General features: G+C 35.0%; 1 protein-coding gene and 1 long non-coding RNA gene across 2 annotated transcripts; both read right to left on the bottom strand.

Annotated features, from left to right (window-relative positions):
• Positions 1-6,635: 6,635 nt before the first annotated feature.
• Positions 6,636-7,623, bottom strand: LOC145100548 (uncharacterized). The gene is made up of 2 exons (XR_013705117.1): positions 7,326-7,623; positions 6,636-7,189 (listed from the first exon to the last, which is right to left on the bottom strand). It is a non-coding gene; the product is annotated as an uncharacterized LOC145100548 (long non-coding RNA).
• Positions 7,624-8,054: 431 nt separating this feature from the next.
• LOC145103304 (protein RER1B-like) lies at positions 8,055-9,592 on the bottom strand. Its single transcript, XM_079040859.1, has 4 exons — positions 9,317-9,592; positions 8,662-9,032; positions 8,368-8,548; positions 8,055-8,297 (listed from the first exon to the last, which is right to left on the bottom strand). The coding sequence occupies exons 2-4, from the start codon at positions 9,009-9,011 to the stop codon at positions 8,235-8,237; spliced, it is 594 nt and encodes a 197-aa protein (XP_078896985.1). The 5' UTR covers positions 9,012-9,032; positions 9,317-9,592; the 3' UTR covers positions 8,055-8,234.
• Between the last annotated feature and the right edge of the window lie 10,353 nt (positions 9,593-19,945).

The following is a 19,945-nucleotide window of genomic DNA, read 5'->3' as shown; positions in this document are numbered from 1 at the left end:
GTCTTGAGTGTTTTTTTTTCTTGAGTATGCGGGTTTATAAATTTACCTCTAAGTGTTATTTATCAACCATAATATTCCAATCATCGATACAATCAAGGGTTCCAATCATGTTTTGGACCTGAGGCAAGAAGGGAAAAAAGACACTTAAAATATACAAATTATATTAAGTTTTTTACAATTACTCAATAATTGAAAGAAAATTACTTGTACTAGTTTCTAAATATAACATTTTCGATTATATATATATATATATATATATATATATATATATATATATATATATATATATATATGTAAGCAGGATCGGATGAGGACTCTTTTTAAAGTGATGACTCGTGAGGACACCTTAAAAAATTTGAAAAAAAATATATATAAAAAATACAAATAATAAAATCGAGCATAGTACTATGCTTGATTTTATTATTTGTATTATTTTAGATTTTTTTTCAAACTTTTTAAGGTGTTCTCACGAGTTTTCACTTTAAATAGAGTTTTCACCGGAACCGGACAATATATATATATATATATATATATATATATATATATATATATATATATATATATATGATTTGTATATAGAACCTTTTAAATGATATAGTTTAAACAAAACAAAATACAGTTTCATTTTCTCTTAATTTTGTTTTAATAGAATACCATTAAATTGAGTTAAATTATGGAATGAAAAAGATCAATTATATATCTTTTTATTACAAAGCATCATTGAAGTTTATAAGGAAAGTAAAAAATCAATACTTTTTAACGAATATAACTCAAATGTTTTGTCCTTCAGTTAAAAAACTATATCAAATGATTTGTGAAAAGCTTGATTGAGTTATTGCATGTTCTTTTATCTTTTATTCTATTAGTTTTCATTTAAAATTTAATAGGGTTGATTAAATGGTCATGACTTTTAATGCTTTAAGTTTTTAGACACAATGAAAAAAAAACATAAATTCGATCGGTTTAGTATAGTCACGTGATTAAGGAAAAATAGTAAACGAGATAGCATGATTAGTTTTGCTATATATATATATATATATATATATATATATATATATATATATATATATATATATATATATATATATAGAGAGAGAGAGAGAGAGAGAGAGAGAAAGATCAAAACTACATAGTTTGGAGGGTTTTATATAAGCTTAGGTACATAAGATCCACGTATTCCTTAATCCTATATATATATATATATATATATATATATATATATATATATATATATATATATATATTGTGACATCCCCATTTTCACGGCAATAAAAGACCGATTTTGTTTATGTTTTACAAAAATCAGAGTATCTCTTTTAATAAAAAGGTTGTGAAATTTGTTCCTAATAAAACATGATAAATACGTTATCAAAGCATTTCCGAAGAAAAGTATTTTTATTCATTTTAAAACATTTGGGATGTCATTGTCAATACAAAAACATAAGCATAAACAGAACTTACATTCATTATCACTAGTGATTTATATCTCCTTAATCTCTCAGTGTAATGTGACTTCATATCAACACCTGTGATATAAATAAACTGAGTGAGTCAGGTTGGAAAACCTGGTGAGTACATAGGGTTTTCAACCTATAATAATATAATTATTATGTTTAAACATTTAAACAATCAACCCAATTACCCATCCTCATTATCTTCTTTATTCTACCCTAAGAATTCAAGTATTCCTCGTTTATTTATTCCTAAGGGTTATCCTAAGGAATAGGCACGAAATTCATCGTTGCCAAGGTTTACTCAACATGCACTAAATCCATAGTTACCAAGGTTTATCTCGTTTATTGAGAGTATCATTTTCCGAGACTCCTCTCGCAATACAGGTCAATGAGTTTTATCTCGTTTATCAATGGTATCGTTTCCGAGAATCCACTCGCAATACATGTCAATGGGTTTTTAGAGTACACCTGGTGAATACACAGTTCAAAACACCTACAGGTTGCGAGCCTGCTAGTGTCCACTGGACTGTCTAGAATAGTTTGTGGTTGTCACCCATACTCTGCTGAATGACAAGGCCAACACTAGGGTAAAAGGCTTCTCACATGGTTCACCTCTCACCCTTACCTCATGGTTTATATCACCTATTCATCATTTTATTTTTGTCACACATAAACTATTTCATCTACCCATGCTTTACGCAACACATTTTGTAGATATAAAATACGTATACAATTTAAAACATGTATAAAAATCTTTCACCCAGCATAGAGAGCAAGTATTCAGACAGTATACACACATAGCACATAATTTATATAAAATACTTCATATCTATGTGTAAGCTGAAAGTAACTATGCACTCACTTGATTAGGTGGTGACTCGGCACTCGGACAGCACTTCATTACTCTTAAAATAATTTTCCTCGACAAAACCTAGTATCATATCACTAGGGTTTAGTCTAATGTTAACCGCGACTAATTAGTAGTCTAGCTATTATTACTATTATATAAGCATTAACACAATACTTTTCACCCACTATATACAGACGAGGTCAGACATGGAACACCGGAGGGCAGGATCATTTTGGCATATAAGCACTTTTGAATCCAGCAACCCAAGCAGCCCTCCAAACCGGATCCCCCGTACCGCGAGTGGTTAAAAAGATATTATAACAACACTTATATAACTCATAATAATAGCTCAAATATTTATTATAAGTTCCTAATAACATTACTATATTGAAACATAAGTTATACTAAAGTTAGGGTAGGCGCAGCTCACTTACAATGAGTTTTTCTCAAAACCAGGCTCCGCTGGAGCAGCGTTCCCGAGCCGAAAGGCTCTTCTTCTTGGAGCCTTCGGGCGCTCCGGGGCTTCCGCCTCATGCTAGGGAGGTTCCCTAGGCTTTTTAGGGGTTTCGAGGGCTAGAGAGAGGTTCTAGAGAGAAAGGAAGAAGTAGGAAGGTGTGAGAATGAATGGAGGCCTCACCACTTATTTATAGGGGCTGGAGGAAGGTTCACGTCATGAATTTTTGATATTCACGTCGTGATCCAGGCTGGCTACAGCCAGCCGCAGCCTGGTGCTGACACGTGGCATCCCACACAGGGTGAAAATCAGTCGATTTTCAAAAATTCATAACTTTCGCATACGAGCTCCGTTTTCGACGTTCTTTTTTTCCACGCGTAGGTAAAAACAAGATCTACAACTTTCATTTAGACTCCGTTGGCTAATTCTTAACTGGTCTTAAATTTAACAGTACGAGGAGATTAGACTGTTAAATGACCACGAAGAATTTGTAACTCCTTCATACGGACTCCATTTTCGTCTGTCTTTTTAGCGTTGAGTTCCTATTAATGAGATCTTTAACTCTCATTTAGGTCGCGTAGGCCAAAAGCCGCTCGAACTAAAATTCGAGTTTCGGGTCGTGCACTGCTATGCCAAATCTTAGAAAATTATAACTTCCTCATACGAAGTCAGATTTGTGTGTTCTTTTTATAGATGTTCTCGGTTTAACATATACTACAACTTTTATTTAGATCACTAAGGCTAAAAAGTCTTTATCAAAGATTCACTATTTACGTCTCCCGGTGTCGTTCCGGTTTTGCCGCGAAACTTCGACGGGCCATAAATTCTTCGTTATAACTCGGATTTCGGCGTTCTTTATATGTACGGAAACCTTTAGACATATTCTACAACTTGGTTAAGATTATTTATTCTAAATAATCTTTTGTCGAAAAGTCGTTTTTGACACTTATTGTATCTAACTTGACTAGTCCGGATCTACGGGCGTTATATATATATATATATATATATATATATATATATATATATATATATATATATATATATATATATATATATGGTTAGGTTATTTTGTTTTTACTAACTATTGTGTGCCAGAATGCACAGATCTGGACCATCGGATGGAATATAATCAAATGTCATGATTTGAGGGTTTATGGTAGTAGAATAGGATAGTATGTACCATATAATCACACAAATTTCAGCATAAGGGCATTTTAGTCAATTAACCTATATTAAAAAAGGAAATTTTCGGATTTTTAGGGATGATTAATTCCTTTATTTTTTAAAAATCTGAATATTTTAAATTAATTCAAATTTAAAAATCCGATTTTATTCTGTCAGAATGATAGAATGTCAACCATAAACTAGTAAATGTATTTTTCGATTTTATTCTGTCAGAATGGCAGAATGCCAAACATAAACTAGTAAATACATTCTAAAAGAATACACAAAATCGATTCTTGAACTAATAATATATCAAAAAATTACATTGTATGATTGTGATTCATTGAATAATAACAAACATTCTGAAAGAATAAACAAGTATAATTCTTAAAAAATAACAACATTCTTAAAAAATGAGTGTGATCATTCTTTAATTCATTCTTCAACCCTTTCCCATCAGGTCTTCAAGCCATTCTTGAAGCCTTTTCTACCAGAAATTCATTGCCAAGTAATTTGTAGTGATATACTTGTAAAACCTGCACATTAAACATACAAATAATTAACTACAATTCTATCAGAATACAACAAATAATATTCTTACAAAATAAACTATTCTGCAAGAATATTATTTAAGAATTTGTATTATCAAGAATATATCCAACAAACAAAATAAGGAACTAGCATCAACCTATTCTGACAGAATAAGGAACTAACATTCTTCGGGTTCCATATGTTTCTTCTCGATATGTTCAATGTATTTAACTGCAAATTCTGACAGAATAAGGAACTAGCATCAACCTATTGTTATGAAAATGACATCCAACCCAATCTAAATTGAGTTATATAGTTCTGAAAGAATAAGGAACAAAGTGAAGTAAAAACATTAATGATTTTTAACTATTTTTTCATTGAGACATTTTATCAAACATGTGGTGTGCTTCTTCAGTTTCTTCAAAAAAAATTAGTGATAGTCTTACCAATTCAGTTTCTTGAATTCAAGAAACAACCCCAAACAACCATGAGTTATATCCTATCCATTATCATAAATTTTTTCAGGAAAACCCAAACATCCAAATTTACATGGATTCAAATCAAAATAAGATGAAGAAGAAGATCACCTGTTGGCCATGGAAACAATAAAGAAGATCAAAAACTGCAAACTTTATGAAATTGAATGTCCCATTCGAATGAAATAGCAACTTCGATTCATAACGAATTAACCTTTTTTATCAATTAATTGAAAGAAACAATAAAGAACATCAAAAAATATATACCTAACGATTATAAACAAGATTTCAAAGTTCAAACGATAAAGGCTTTATACAAAATCTCGGATAGATCCCGATGATGATGAAGGTTGATCAACAATTTGATGGTGGTGGAATAGCCACTTGCTGCGGATTTGGTCGACAATGAAGACCACCAAGCATAAAGAAGTTGGAACAATGGTGGTCGGCGGATTAGGAGGTGTTGGTGATGTACGTCTCTGGAAAAAACAGTGGTGTAGGGTTTTAATAGGTAAATAAAAATTGATCCCTTAAATAAAGGGATATCAGTTGTTAATTTTGGATATTCATTAATACATATATGTAATATTACTAATTTACCCTTATTTAATTAATTAATTAATTAATTATTTGCTAATTTCTGATTGGTGCATTTAGGCACATAATATTTGCTAAAAACATTTGAACTTATCTCTCTCTCTCTCTCTCTCTCTCTCTCTCTCTCTCTCTATATATATATATATATATATATATATATATATATATATATATATATATATATATATATATATATAATCCATAAAAAAAATTTGGATCCCTTTAAAAGATTGGTCTTAAACGGTTGCCCTATTGTCCACCCTCTAGGACGGGCCTGGATACAATTCGTATTCCCCCCACTATAAAATAAATTAACAAGCTAATAACTTTGGACAACATATTGGCTAGAAGTTATCGACAACCGATGAGACTTATCGGCCGAGTCCTTGATGAATTCCGTGTCCCCGTCCAAAAAATAAATCCATAAAAACTTGTTTAAAAATAATGATTTGAAGAAAAACTTGTATAGAACGAAATCTAAAAAGGATGTAACAATGTATTATAAAAATAATAAAAAAATTTGTTTCATATAACTAAATCTAACTTGTAATAAATAAATAAATAAGAAACATTACAAAAGCAATTTATGACAAATTCGTAAAAAGAAACAAAATTTATGAAAATTTAATAATAATAATAATTAAAAAAAAAACAAATAAGACAATTTATGACAGTTTAATAATAATAATAATTAAAAAAAAAAAAGGCATAGACCTAATTCGTCAAAAGAAACAAAACTTATGACAAATTCGTAAAAAGAACAAATTGGCTAAATGAGGGAAAACTTATAAATCTGCAATAGAACATCATAGTACCCCATTTTGAGCAACTTTATTACGTTGTGGCTTCAGGACATAAAAATGTAAAAAGTGACTTTTTTGGATACAAACAAAATAATTAGTTAGCTAATAATCGTTTTCACCCGTGTGGTGTACTCAATGTTAGAATCAGAAATCGATGTAGAGCGCAAGGGTTGCACTTGACAAGTATGCCAATAATATAACTCAAATACATATGATCATACAACGAAATACTTCTATAGCACAACTAAATACTACTTTTATGCAAAATATAAATCCTAAACATTCCCGTAATATATAGACACAAAGTTAAAAAGATTCATTATTATTCAATGAAATTAATTCATCTTGAAACAACAATCATGAGCTTTAAATATACCATCACTAGGACTTACATCATTCCTATTGTTTTGGTCATAACACTTGTCACAAGTTATGTAAATATATAATATATCTTCTTTAAGGGTCCCAAGAACCCCTCTTTCTTGTTATTTACCAATTTTCTATGAAAAAGTATTTATCTACTTGATTTGTTTTACAACTATACAACACGAACCACACGGTTGATCATGAGTATTTCATATGGTTTCATATTATGATACTTTGCTTTTTGGCATGGAAGAAAGTTGCTAGATCTTGAATGTTTGTTTTAGCAGTAAGAAGGTGAGAATTCACAAGTGATGTTTCATGTTCAAGTATTGGCTTCACCTTCATTGTTGGTGCGGGTGCTGGTACTGGTACTGATAAAGGTGTTGGTGCTAGTACTGATATATTAGACTGAGAATGTGTGATAGATCCAAGTGCCTTTCGGGACAATAAACTGATAACTTTACGGCTCTGGCTACCATTATACTTTATTTCCCCTAACATAACATGATAACATCGAAAAACTTATGTAAAAAGTGCACATTTCATGAAAGCAAAACAAGAATCAAATTCCAAAATAATGATGTATGTAAGATTTTGTCAATCATGTCAAAAATAAAAGCACATACATACCGTTATAATCCAAGGGTTTTGCAGAAGCAGACAAATGAACAAGAATAGGAGTGATGATAGTGAGAGCTGCCCAAAAGAACAATATAACAAGAAAGGTTCTACCCAACATTTTCATCAACAAGATATGTATGAAAATTTGGTTTGATGGTTTTATATGACAATCTTCAAAATGGTCTCTAATTTGAAGACCCTTTGATAAAGATGGTTTCCTTTTTCTAGAAATGAAATTCCCAAATCCAAACCAATGTTGTTATAATGACATGTACATCTTGCATTTGCACTTGTACATAGCTCTGGATCTAACAATTCCATCTTTAGGGAAAAGACTAGAAAGAGACCATGACTAATATAATGAGATTAGTTGTAAGAAATGCTAATTATTAAAACAACTACTCAATTAACAATATTTTTTGGAATTAACAATATTTTTTGGAAATGAAAAAAGTAGTACACTCACTTTCTATCGTTGGTAGTTGAAAGGTGGTTGTACCAATCACATAAAACTCTCCATAGCATCTCATACACTTTTCACACAACACTAACACATATAACAAGGGTATTTACGTCTTTTCATAGTCTCCCAACACATATAACAAGAGTATTTACGTCTTTTCACACAACACTTTTCACACAACACTAACACTATAACAAGGGTATTTACGTCTTTTCACAGTCTCCCGCCAAAAACTACAATTTTTATCCTATTTGATGTATGAAATGATACAAATATTGCAAATAAGCCAGCAGACAGTATTATTATTATTAGGAAAACATGTCATCTTAAAAGGGAACATATTTTTTTGTTTCTAAAGTGTTATAAACGAGGGATACTTTCATAAAAATTAAAAAAAAAAAAAAAAAAAAAAAAGTTACTCCTAATCCTATCTTGAACCCTACTCAACTGCTTCTTCAACCTCGATGAATGGGTGAACCACCAGCACTACCTCCAGGCGACTTCCTCCCACCGTATTTCTGTTAAAAAATTAAATATATTTTTTATATTTGTATTTGATTAAAAAAATAATAATTTGATTATTATTACCTGTTTCCCAGTGGTAAATGGGACATATTTGTATTTAATCATGTGCATGATTTGGCGTTTCATTGTGAGAGCGAATAAAACGATCCAATAGCAAAGCAGAATTGGCCAGAAAACAGGAACATCAAATAGAGAAAAGAATGTCATCAAGAAAGCTACCATGAAAGCTTTTGTGATTGCATACCTGTAATTTTCAAAAAAAATGAATCAGCTACAAACAAGATCTCTATATGAGAATCCAACATTTAAGAAATCGATTACTTTTAAGTGATTGAGAAAACCCTAAACTAAACTCACCAAAACTTGAACTCTGGAAGACGACGAATGAAAGGCCTAAATTCATCGGATTCTTTTGTGGGAAGTGAGGCTCCATCAAGAACTTCAAGCTCTGGATCAACTTTGGGTGAGAGGAATCCAATTAACAGGTTTAAGATGTAAATCCCAAGTCCATAAGAGATGATGTAAAACCCTTCGAGATAATAGACTCTCAACACATAAATGGATGCAACACCGAGTGTCCCTAGCCACCTATGAACAGGAAGAGGTGTAGATTTGTCGAGATAAAACTGAAACACTCTTGAGAATTCACTTTTCCATTTTGCTACTGGTGCCATTGGGGAGGTGGAATCAGCCCCTAATCCTTCCATGGAGAACAAACTTTGATCTTTCTGTAGTCGGAATGCAAAACATAAGAGATAATCAGCAAGAACAATAGTTATGAAGATGAATCCAATTACTTATCAAACTCGATGAATCTGTCAAATTAAGCAGTGAGATGATGATTTTACAGGACCATTAAAATGTAAAACGACGTACTCCAATTCTGGAAACTAGATTGAAATTCTTAAAACCGGTAATAACAGAATTAGGTCAACGAAAATGGTTGTGTTAAGATAGTGTTGATAATTTGTTAATCATATATGGAAAGCGAATCAAACAAAAAATTGTTTACCCCTTTGCAGATGTTATCAAGCGATAGAAGAGGTCGAATCCTGAGTATTGAATGATAAGCACGTGAAGGGTGAATCGATCATGAAAATAGGTGAAGTGAGAGTTTAAGAGCTCAAACAACCCAGGGGAAATCGTTGTTTTAGGGTTCTTAGCGTTGTACCTGATACGATAATTATCCAGAATCGTAAAACCGAATGGAATTGCACCCAATTTGCTTTGTGTTATTCGGATTTTGGAATTGGACCATGTAATTTGGTATTGTATGTTCCGGTTGTTGCAACAACCCGACCCGAAAGATAAGTCGATGTGATAAGGATATTATATTAAAAAGCTTGAAATAATTTCAAAATATTGATCAGTTTTATCACTTGAAATATATATGCCACTTCGTTATCCCTCCACCACTTCATCCACCGCATCTCAAGTATGATCATCACAAAAAGAAAAAAGAAGGATATAATTTGTCAGTAAAGAAAATCATTTGGCATCACGTCATCTTAGCTAAGAGACGATTGTAACACCAATTCTAGGTAATAATTCTCTTGAGTTTATGTTATTTAAAGTCTTTAATCGTGGTTTTTGTGGTGGCCACGACGTGGTCATAGCAAGAGGAAACGCATATATTTCAGGTGCACCACAACGTGGCAAGAGTCTTGTCACGACGTGGTGACCGTCAAAGTGCAAAACCTTAATTTTATGGATTTGAGTCTTATTTAAGGGATGTGATGGCTAGGGTTTGCACACCCTCAACCTTCATACCTCTCTTTCAGCCTAGAAGCATTCATAGCCACCATTGTTGAGTTTTTGAAGTTTTGTAGTGATTTCTGGTAAGAAGAAGAAGAAGGCATCCATTGTGTGAAGATCCAGCAAGCAAGCCCATCCTCCACTTTCTAGCTCATCTTTTGGACCCTTGACTCTTTAAGTTTCAACCTTCATGTTTCATTCTTCTAAATCTAGGTTTCTTTGCATTGTTCTTCAAGATTAGTATAGTTTGAGTAGTTGGACTCCATAAAGTTGGCAACTTTATGGATCATTGGGGTCCCCTTGTGGATATAGGTTACAAATCTAAAGTTTAATAGAGTCTTGATGTTATGCATGAAGTTTTGGGTTTCACTTCCTCCATTTTTTTACTTAGCTTGGGCTCAAGCCATGTATTGGACATGTATGCCTAAAAAACAACGATTTTTATGATGTTTGGAGTGTAATAAGGCATTCTGGAGAGTATGAGTGAGTTGTTTGAATGATTAAGAGCTTAATGCATTAAGTGGGTCAGGCCAGTTCCCACGACGTGGAGATTTAGCCTCCACGACATAGCGTTAAGTGGTCTTCACAACTGTTTTATCATGAAGTCACCATGGCGTGGCAAATGCTTAGCCACGATGTGGTGAGCAACTGATGGACTTTTGATCATTGACTTTTGACTTTTTGACCAAGTTTGACTGTGACGTCCTGAAAACCCAAGGTAAAATTTTCATTTTTAAAATAAATAATCATACAACGACTTGTTCCAAAACCAATCAAAGTGAATATATTATTTAAACATCAGAGTAATATCATTAATTGCCAATGTGGAAAACTCTGGGGATGATGTGCAGTCACGTCAGACCTTTCCTTTTTGAACCGAAAGTACTTGAAAGTTGAAACCATAAATATAAAACTGTAAGCACAAAGCTTAGTGAGTCCCCAAAATACCGCATACCACATATATGTACAAATATAACAACACGTGGTTGTGTCGGGTCTGTATCAACCCCGAGTCCATAATGACTCGATATAACAGGTTGTAGTTGTGTTGGGTATGTATCAACCCTGAGTTCGTAAAGACTCTGAGCCATATAGCTCGATACATAAAGCATACAAGCATATAAATGTGAGTCACAAAGATAACAAGCACATACATGCATATCAGCAAGTGTCACAAAGACAACCATCATCCTACAAACATAATCCAGTGGGCCGACATTGGTGCCTTTGACCCACGAGTACAATGAAGAGACTCACCTCACAGTCTGAAAGAATAATTGCACCAATCACTGCTCTAAAAGTTGTCTCTACCGGTCACCTATACAATTAGCAGGAACCCAAATCTCAAACTATAAATCAAATTACCCAAAATGCCCTTAGGTCAAACTAGGTCCTCCCTAGTCAAAGTCAAAGTCAACAGTCAACATTTCCATCAGTTGACACTCACGCCGTGACTAGTCCTTGGTCACATCATGAGAACATACTCGACTAAATTCCAACTCAACTCGGTCCCGGATAACCCACTCAGTAGAACTCATGACGTGAACCTTCCTTGGTCACGTCGTGAGCTCAACCGGTTGAAAATATCGCGTAAAAACCACTCTCGCGTCCTGACAGTCCTTGTACATGTCTTGAGCCACGTCTGATGCTAAATCCTAATGTCTTAAGTCCTTAATCCATTAAGTCATCCATTCCAACTTTCCAAAGGGCTTTCATACATCATAAGCAACATAAAAATCTTTGCTTTATGGACATGCATGTCCAATGCTTGTCTTGAACTTGATTAGGTCAAAATGGTGAAAATGAGATCCAAATCTCATTCATGGGATGAAAACTCAACCAAACCATAGATCTAGCACACCAAACCTCAAAGGGACCTCATGTATCCATAAAGTTGCCAACTTTATGGAATCCAACCACTCAAACCACCTCCAACATGAAAAAAAAAAGTCTAAATCTAATAGAATAACACATAAAGGTTGGAACTTAAGGACTTACCATGGTCTAAGGTATGATCTTTAAGGTGCTGAGGGAGATTGCTTGCCATATCTAAGTACCAACAACATCTTCTTCTTCAAAGCACCAAAATCTTCATAAATGGATGGAAGAAGAGAGGGGAGGCTGAAAATGATGAAAATGAGGGTAGGGTTTCTCTCAATATGATTTAGATATGATGGGGGCTCATAAAATGCCCTAAATACACGAAACTAACCCTTATATATGTTGAAAACCCTAAAAATCGTGGGCTTAGGCTGCACAGTTCTCATGTCATGAGCTCTTAATGCCCACGTCGTGATCACAGTTTAAATCAACATTTCCATTTAATCGCTTCTCATGTCGTGAGCTCAGTTTTTCCCCAAATCCTTTCCAGCTTTGAATAGTCATAACTTCTTCATTTCAACTCCGAATTCGACATTCTTTATATCCACAGAAAGGTATTGAAGAGTTTTACACTTCTATATAGATACTTTTGGCTTATGACATGCCCAAGTTAAAACCTTAACCCTTGCAAGCGGCCTGACACATAACTTTCCCCAGTCCATCATCAGTTCCAAATACACAATTTATAGGCCTTGATCCTCTTACCAATAATAACATCTGTTAATAAATCCCAAACCTTACTTCCTTAAAAGCCTAAATCCTACATATAACTAAATTGCGGTCCACGGTCCTGAATCATAGAACAATCGGAAAAAGGCGTTACAACTCTCCCCCACTTTAATTAGATTTCGTCCATGAAATCCGTCTTGGTTAAAATCTCAGAAATATTCCTCAAGCTCCTTCTAACCACTTCGACATCAAAATGTCTATACCGATAAGTTGAGAGGCCTATCATAAACCACCGCTGCCGAAAAACAACCTAATAACATGAAAGTACTTGATCGCAACAAATACCATTCATTTCCCAACTGAAAGACCAACTTCCGGTGGAAACCACTTAGCTGCAAACTCTCAAAACTACAACCACAACCAACTCCTCCAAATCACTCCCCGAAACTGGGAACCCATCAGTCTAAACTTCAGAAACCATACCCTAAGACTGATGTGCATCCATTCATCTTACGTGTCCCTAATCCCCGAATAGGAACATCACCAAAACATGTAGAAAGAACACTCAAAATATCCCAATCGTGCGTTTCAACCAATCCTAAATCCAGGAATTTTCCCAAGGCCTGAAATAGCCACTTGACTTCCTGACTAGTGGTCACTAACCCACTGCTCCCACGGACATAATAACGGTCAAACCAAAAACCCCACACTGCATCCTAAATCCTTATTAGCTTAAGTGCACGACCACTTGAAAAATCATTCGAGACATAACAACAAACTTTATGACCTAAAGTTCCAGATCCAAAACACACACCGGTAGCCAACCCTAATAACAACCCACAATTGCAGCACTCAACCAACAGATTTCGATGAACAGCTAATGCATCCAACAAAACAACAATCATTATCCATATGATCCAACCCAGCTGGCCACTGAGTCTCTCGGCTCCCTAAACCGATCTATCACCCAACCATGCCAACAAGGGTGACAATTAGAGACCCAAGAGTCTCAATCAGATGACCATTGGTTCTTACCCATATAAATCATATAGCCACTGGTTCGTGATACATCATGACACCTGTTATCCACTACAAGATAAGCTCACGACACTAAATCGATCTTGCCGTCACCACATCTATAGCCTGAAGAATCACGACCAGCCCCACAGGGACCTAAATATACCCAACCTGCATTCCACTGACTTGTAAGAACCCAAACAAGATCCCTCTCAATGTTATCCTAACTCAACATGGTCCATACTCTTATATCATGCCCAATTCCTTACATATCACAGACTGATATTAACGTAAAACTAGATGAAAACATGGTCGCACACAACCAGCGGAGGAGATAGACAGTCATACTCTTGTCCTGATTCGAAGGTTATAACCCAAATGATCACCATGCTAACAATACTAATCAAAAGGTCTCAAGTTATGTTACTCAATCCACTTGTAGCCATCCTTGTCATAATCGAGGCACTACTACAACGTACTCCCCTAAGGGGAGACACATACCCAACCCTGGATATACTGCACCCTCTCGTCCTCACAACCTTACCCCAAAGGGTGAGGTACTAATAGATTGAACAAAATGACGAACCTTAACTGTTAACAGAAACATCATTATGAACGATTGATACAAGATCCCACACGTAGATTAAAACTGAACAAATTCCATTGTCACACCCCAAAACCATGAACGGAGGAAACGTTATGGGGCGGAGGACGTCATGTATAGTATCACAACAATGAATAGTAGTAAACAAGCCACAACATCATCCATTGCATTAATAATATAATTTCATACAGTGTGTTTTGTTAAGTTATATAGACACCAAAAATACATATCAAAATAAAAGACAAGTCTTGAACGAACTCCATCTTATCAAAACCTGGCACCTGTACCTGTCTACTGGTGACCTGAGAATACAAGTTATTTTGAAAGCGAGTATCAGCTTTAAAGCTGGTGAGATCATAAGTATATTAGTGTCTGCATCTGTATGAAAGTATTTGTAAGATGTTTTGTACGATGTTTGAACTCTCCTAAAAAACCCTATGTTTCCTACTAAAAGTATCCTTCTACTAAGGCATCTAGTATTTGCGTGTGTCTCTTGTAAGAGTGTGTATTTTTCCAAGTCCGACTATCATTAACCAAAACTATAGTTTTTACATTACCATGCATCGTGTGAATGTTCACGAAGTGAATGTAATGGGGAAATAATATAGTACTGTTGTATTTGTAATAAGTAACTACTGTTGTACTAACTACCTTAAACCAATTGTAATTTAAAGTAACATGTGATCGACCTGTATCCTGCTACCGACTCTAGTAAAACGACAATGTAAGACGCCGTAAGAAATGACATTTGGCACCCGTAGACTTGCAAGTCCCACTGTAGCGAGCAACAAGGTGTAGGATAGTCAATCCAGTATAGATCTATACGCAAACTCATACGCTCCCCAATTAAGGAGATTTTGGATACAAAAACGGTCATGGCAGGTAGTGCCATGCCCCGTTTAATGGCTCACATAACTGCATGAATGTATATGTAATGTATGTGCTAGCTGTATTGTGTGTTCTTTCTCTGTCTAGCCTGTATGTACTGTTATGTTCTGCGTGTACTAGTTGTAATGTGGGTTCTCTCTCTATGTAGCATGTATAGAATCATGAATGAACTGACTCATTGTATGATTCTTCGTTCTAGTAATAGTATTAGTAACTTCCTAAACTACGCCTATCGTAGTTTACTAGTAATATGATCTGTATGTATAAACATGAACGTATACCCTTGCTACCCAAGGGTATTGAATTGAATGATAGAACTTTTATGTCTATATATGTATACATAATATATAACTAGTATTTACACGACCTTCGGACGGATAACCGATGCCCTAAAGCCACATCCCAACGAGGAAAAGGAGATAAACGGGCTAGCCTTCCTAAGTCCTTTAAACATTACTTATATAACTATACATCCATAGGCATGCATTTGACAATATAAAAGTATAAAAAGAGTTTAAGTAAAAGTATTTGATAACAGAAGAGTTTGTAAAATAGTTTGAAACAAAACAGTTTGATAACACGGTTTGAAAAGTAAGAAAAACCACTTGTTTGGTAGTTATATTAATCACATGTGATTGATGAAATGACTATAATTATTCAACTTGTATTCCCCCCCCCCCCCTATAAAAGCATTTAAAAACATTTAAAAGGTCAATTTAAGGGGTATGAACTCACCTGTAGTGAGTGGTATGGATGAACTGATGAAACAAGATTGCTAGGTGTCAAGTGAAGACTTGGGCACACACAAGGATCCTAGTTACATATAATGACACATATATGTATCCAATTAGTCTTTAAACAACTAATCAACAAAGTTAAGACATCCTAGGACATGCTAAACACCTTATGTAAGTGTTATAAGTCCCAAGGATTGCATCTAAGTGTTGTAGGACATTGCTATTGAGTTTAGGGTTCAAGGAAACCCCCTTAAATGAGTTTACGGTTTTGTGACCATCACTTATTGAGTTTACGGTCGTAAACTCATACTCCTTTGACCATGTTTTGTTTTGAAGCCCTACAAGTCCTTTAGAAACATTTCTACTTGATGGTTAAGCCTTTGGAAGGGATTAGGGCACCATTTCTCTCCTTTGAGGAGTTTACGGCCCTAAGACCATTTCCTTTTGGGTTTACTACCGTAAACCCTTATGGAATATGGTATTTTAATGTTTTCAAGTCCTAAACATATTAAGGAATGAGTCTAGACTAGTTTCCAAAGCTTGTGAAGGGACTAGGGTCATGTTGGCCCCTAAATTAGGGTTTACGGTCCAAGGTGTTCTTGGACCGTAAACACCTTTGATCTTAGGTTTCAATGGTGTTTTATTGATGTAAAGAAGTGTATCAATCCTTAACATACTCTAGGATATAAGTACTTACAATATAGAAGCTTGAAAAGGTCCAAAAGTCCAAGAACACTAGTGTGTGTTCTTGGTGTTCTTGGTGAAACTTGAAGAATCAACCTTTTGGAAAGATATCATGGATAGAAGTGCGTTAAATCACTAGATTAAGTGATATACTAACTTGTAAGGGCTAGAAACACTTACTAGATGAAGATCTTGAAGAATTCTTTGGATGATACTTGAGAGAGTTTGAGATTTGGATCTTGAAAGTTGGAAAAAATGGTAAAAATAACTAAGTGTCACCTTTATACCACTTCCCTTTAGGGTTTACGGCCGTAAACTCTAAACGTTTGATGTGTCGGGACTTTATTGTTGCACAATAAACCCTAGGACATCCTCTCTCCTGATATCTCCTAAGTTGTTTCATCCTAAAATACTCAAACTTATTCCAAAAAGCTTGAAAGTTTCCAGAAACTATTTTGAATTCTATTGAATGGAAATGTTGTACAGAATAGAAATTTCGGGTTGTCACATCCACCAATTCGTAACTAGCTCTAGAAAACTTCTAAGGTGATCTAGAAATGCTGCCAAAACCTAAGCCTGCTATGCACCAAAATTCCACACCATAATTGAGGGTAATTATACCCAGAAACTAAAGACAATATAAAACACACGAAACTTGATGGTAGGTTGAAGCATCATAGAACTTCAATTGATACAACCTGAAACTCTCGAAGAACTCCCACTCTTGATGATGAACGAAAAGGCCAACGATCGAGACTGCATTGACAACTAACCCAATACGCTGCCTGCACAATACTCCTGTTAGACTAAACATACCAAACTCTGAAGCTAATTTACCAATAAATATTACCCACCCTAGAACAGGGATAGCAATCTATACAACAAGTCGAGGAATCCCTCAGCACTTGATGCTCAACCTGAGCATCCCAAATACCTCTTGATCTATTCAGCAACATTCTGAAAAGAACCACTGGTTGCAACAAGCTCCTTATCTAACATCTTCTTGCCACGAAGACGAATCTTGCATTCCTGAACACATACATCTAATGATAACTTGCTTTTCACCTCTGTCCTGACAAAATCCTATAACGAAGTTCTGCGTACCCGAACCGCAAATCCCTAAGACTCATTCTTCTGAAATCATAAACTCAAACATAACGATGATCCTTCAATCAAACTAACAAATTCTCCCCCACTTAGGGTTCGAACTACCACCAAATGACGTTACAGACAAGCCACGTCTCAAATCGGTTCAATAGGACACGTAGCATCCCCGAATCTTTAGAATATATAATACAACATAAGTTGGTCTTCCAGATAAAGACCAAGTGAACTCAAGGTTATTTTGAATCTCATATGGAGACCTCGAAACCCTTTCAATCATAGCCTCCTCTAACTTCAGAATCCCCTGCAGATGCACAAACAATACTTCTGACAGTCTACTCATAATACGGACTTCCCATTTACAAACAAATGGCCTATCACAATCCCTACCTGCAAATCCCCAACCATCAATTCATCGCAAGGATCATTCATAAATACAATGGGAAACGTTCTCATAGTCGGGATACATAAGAGACAATAAAAGTTATCATTTCCAATTCACCTTCCTTGATCACTTGGAACAATCAATTAACACCGGAACCAACCAAATTCAAAGGAAGCAGACCCTTGATCTCACTTCAAGGCAGCCATACCACAAAAATCCTCTTGTGCATTTTCGTGCTGCCATACTTGCCGCTAACAAACCACAACCATCTACCACTCAATTGGCACTACCTCGAGACCTTGAAATAAACTAACTCACCTAGGTATGCACCATTCAATCCCAAACTGACAATGCCACTAAGGCCCAAACAACCACCATACTCATCCTCAGCCTGAACAACCATAACTGATAAACCGAATAAGATGGGAACACATTGTAATGAACCATTGTGGCAAACCATACAATCTACCCTCAATAAGCTCCTTAGAATCACTAAAATTTTTTCCTCAATCAGTACGGATCCTATGCTTTTAGTAGTACAGGCCCAATACTACCTTCCACACCTATCTGTACTTTCCTCAAGGATCGTTTTAGATTCTCTAAGTAACTACTCAATTTGGTGTCCTAAGTACCTGCTAAACAACACAACCAAGCCCACTAATGCACTTCCCAGGTTCTCCTAAGTCCCGACCTCACCCTGTCATCAGTTGTTGAAGAACTCTCAATAATTTCAGTTAACTACTTCATGAACACAATCACGTGCCACAAAGCCTAGATAATCCTTCGATTGTAAAGATTAATATTTTTATTTGAAAATCTATTTCGCCAAATTACATGATTTCATGATTTCACAAGTACTTCATGAAATTACTTTTGTATTAGTGAAATAGTTTAAGTAAAATTAAAGTCATCTCATCCTATCATATTCGTAAAATAAAAGATAATGTTATGATAAAATCAGAGACTATGGTTTTAGTGATATTTCATTTCCATTTTAGCAATGAGCCTAAAATTATTTTATGTATTATAAGAATTATTCACCAAAACAATCCCAATTTTGCTATATTCAAACTAACTTATTCAATTTGGTTCAAAGTTCAAACCTATAGAGAAGAAGTTGAAGGGCATTATGGTCAAACAGAGCGATGCTTCACTTTTCTGTATAGTTTTGGTCAGGTGGTGTCAACTGTAAAAGGGGTAGTGCCTAAACACAGTCAAACGCTAATCGACTATGGCGACAGGAAACCTAGAAAGAGCAGCATACACAATCGGGTTTTGGATCCGTGAAACGGGTCAAGCCATGGATCGTATCGGTTCCCGTCTACATGGCAACAACTACTTCAAAGAACAACGTATGTATCAAAATCAAATCCCTAATTCCGATTATTTAACTTTTATCACATCAACATCCTTTCAATTTGATTATTGAATTCCAATGTGGGTTTGTATATGGTATATCCATTTGCTGAATAATCATCTATCTTAGATTGTCAAAGATATACTTTAGAATGGAATGCCTGACATTATTTGAATTTCAGTTAGAGAGGGTCTTGACTTGACTAACGCGGATGGACTTGATTGACAATAAGTAGAGAGGAGGTGAAAGAGAATTTTGAGGAAGACAAGGAGGAACAAAAGTCATAGCTCCGGATCAAATTTCTATTAGTGCATGCCATGATGTATGATTTAAAATGTTGTTCGAGCAAGAAGGACAGAGAGAAAGATGGAAGTAGCAAAGATGAGGATGTTGAGGTGGACTTGTGTTAGAACTTTGTTGAATATGATACAAAATATGATTTAGAAATTCGTTGCGTGTTGCACGGATCACAAAAAAAATTGAGGGAAAGATGATTGAGGTGCTATGAACATGTCCACTGGAGGGTAGTAGAGTCGATGGTGATTGAAGGTAACAATAGG

Source organism: Lactuca serriola, chromosome 4 (assembly GCF_051521515.1).
Source record: "Lactuca serriola cultivar US96UC23 chromosome 4, Lser_US96UC23_V15, whole genome shotgun sequence".
Classification (NCBI taxonomy): Eukaryota; Viridiplantae; Streptophyta; class Magnoliopsida; order Asterales; family Asteraceae; genus Lactuca; species Lactuca serriola.
The sequence above is the reverse complement of the archived record's forward strand: the minus strand, read 5'-3'. Positions and strand labels throughout refer to the sequence as shown.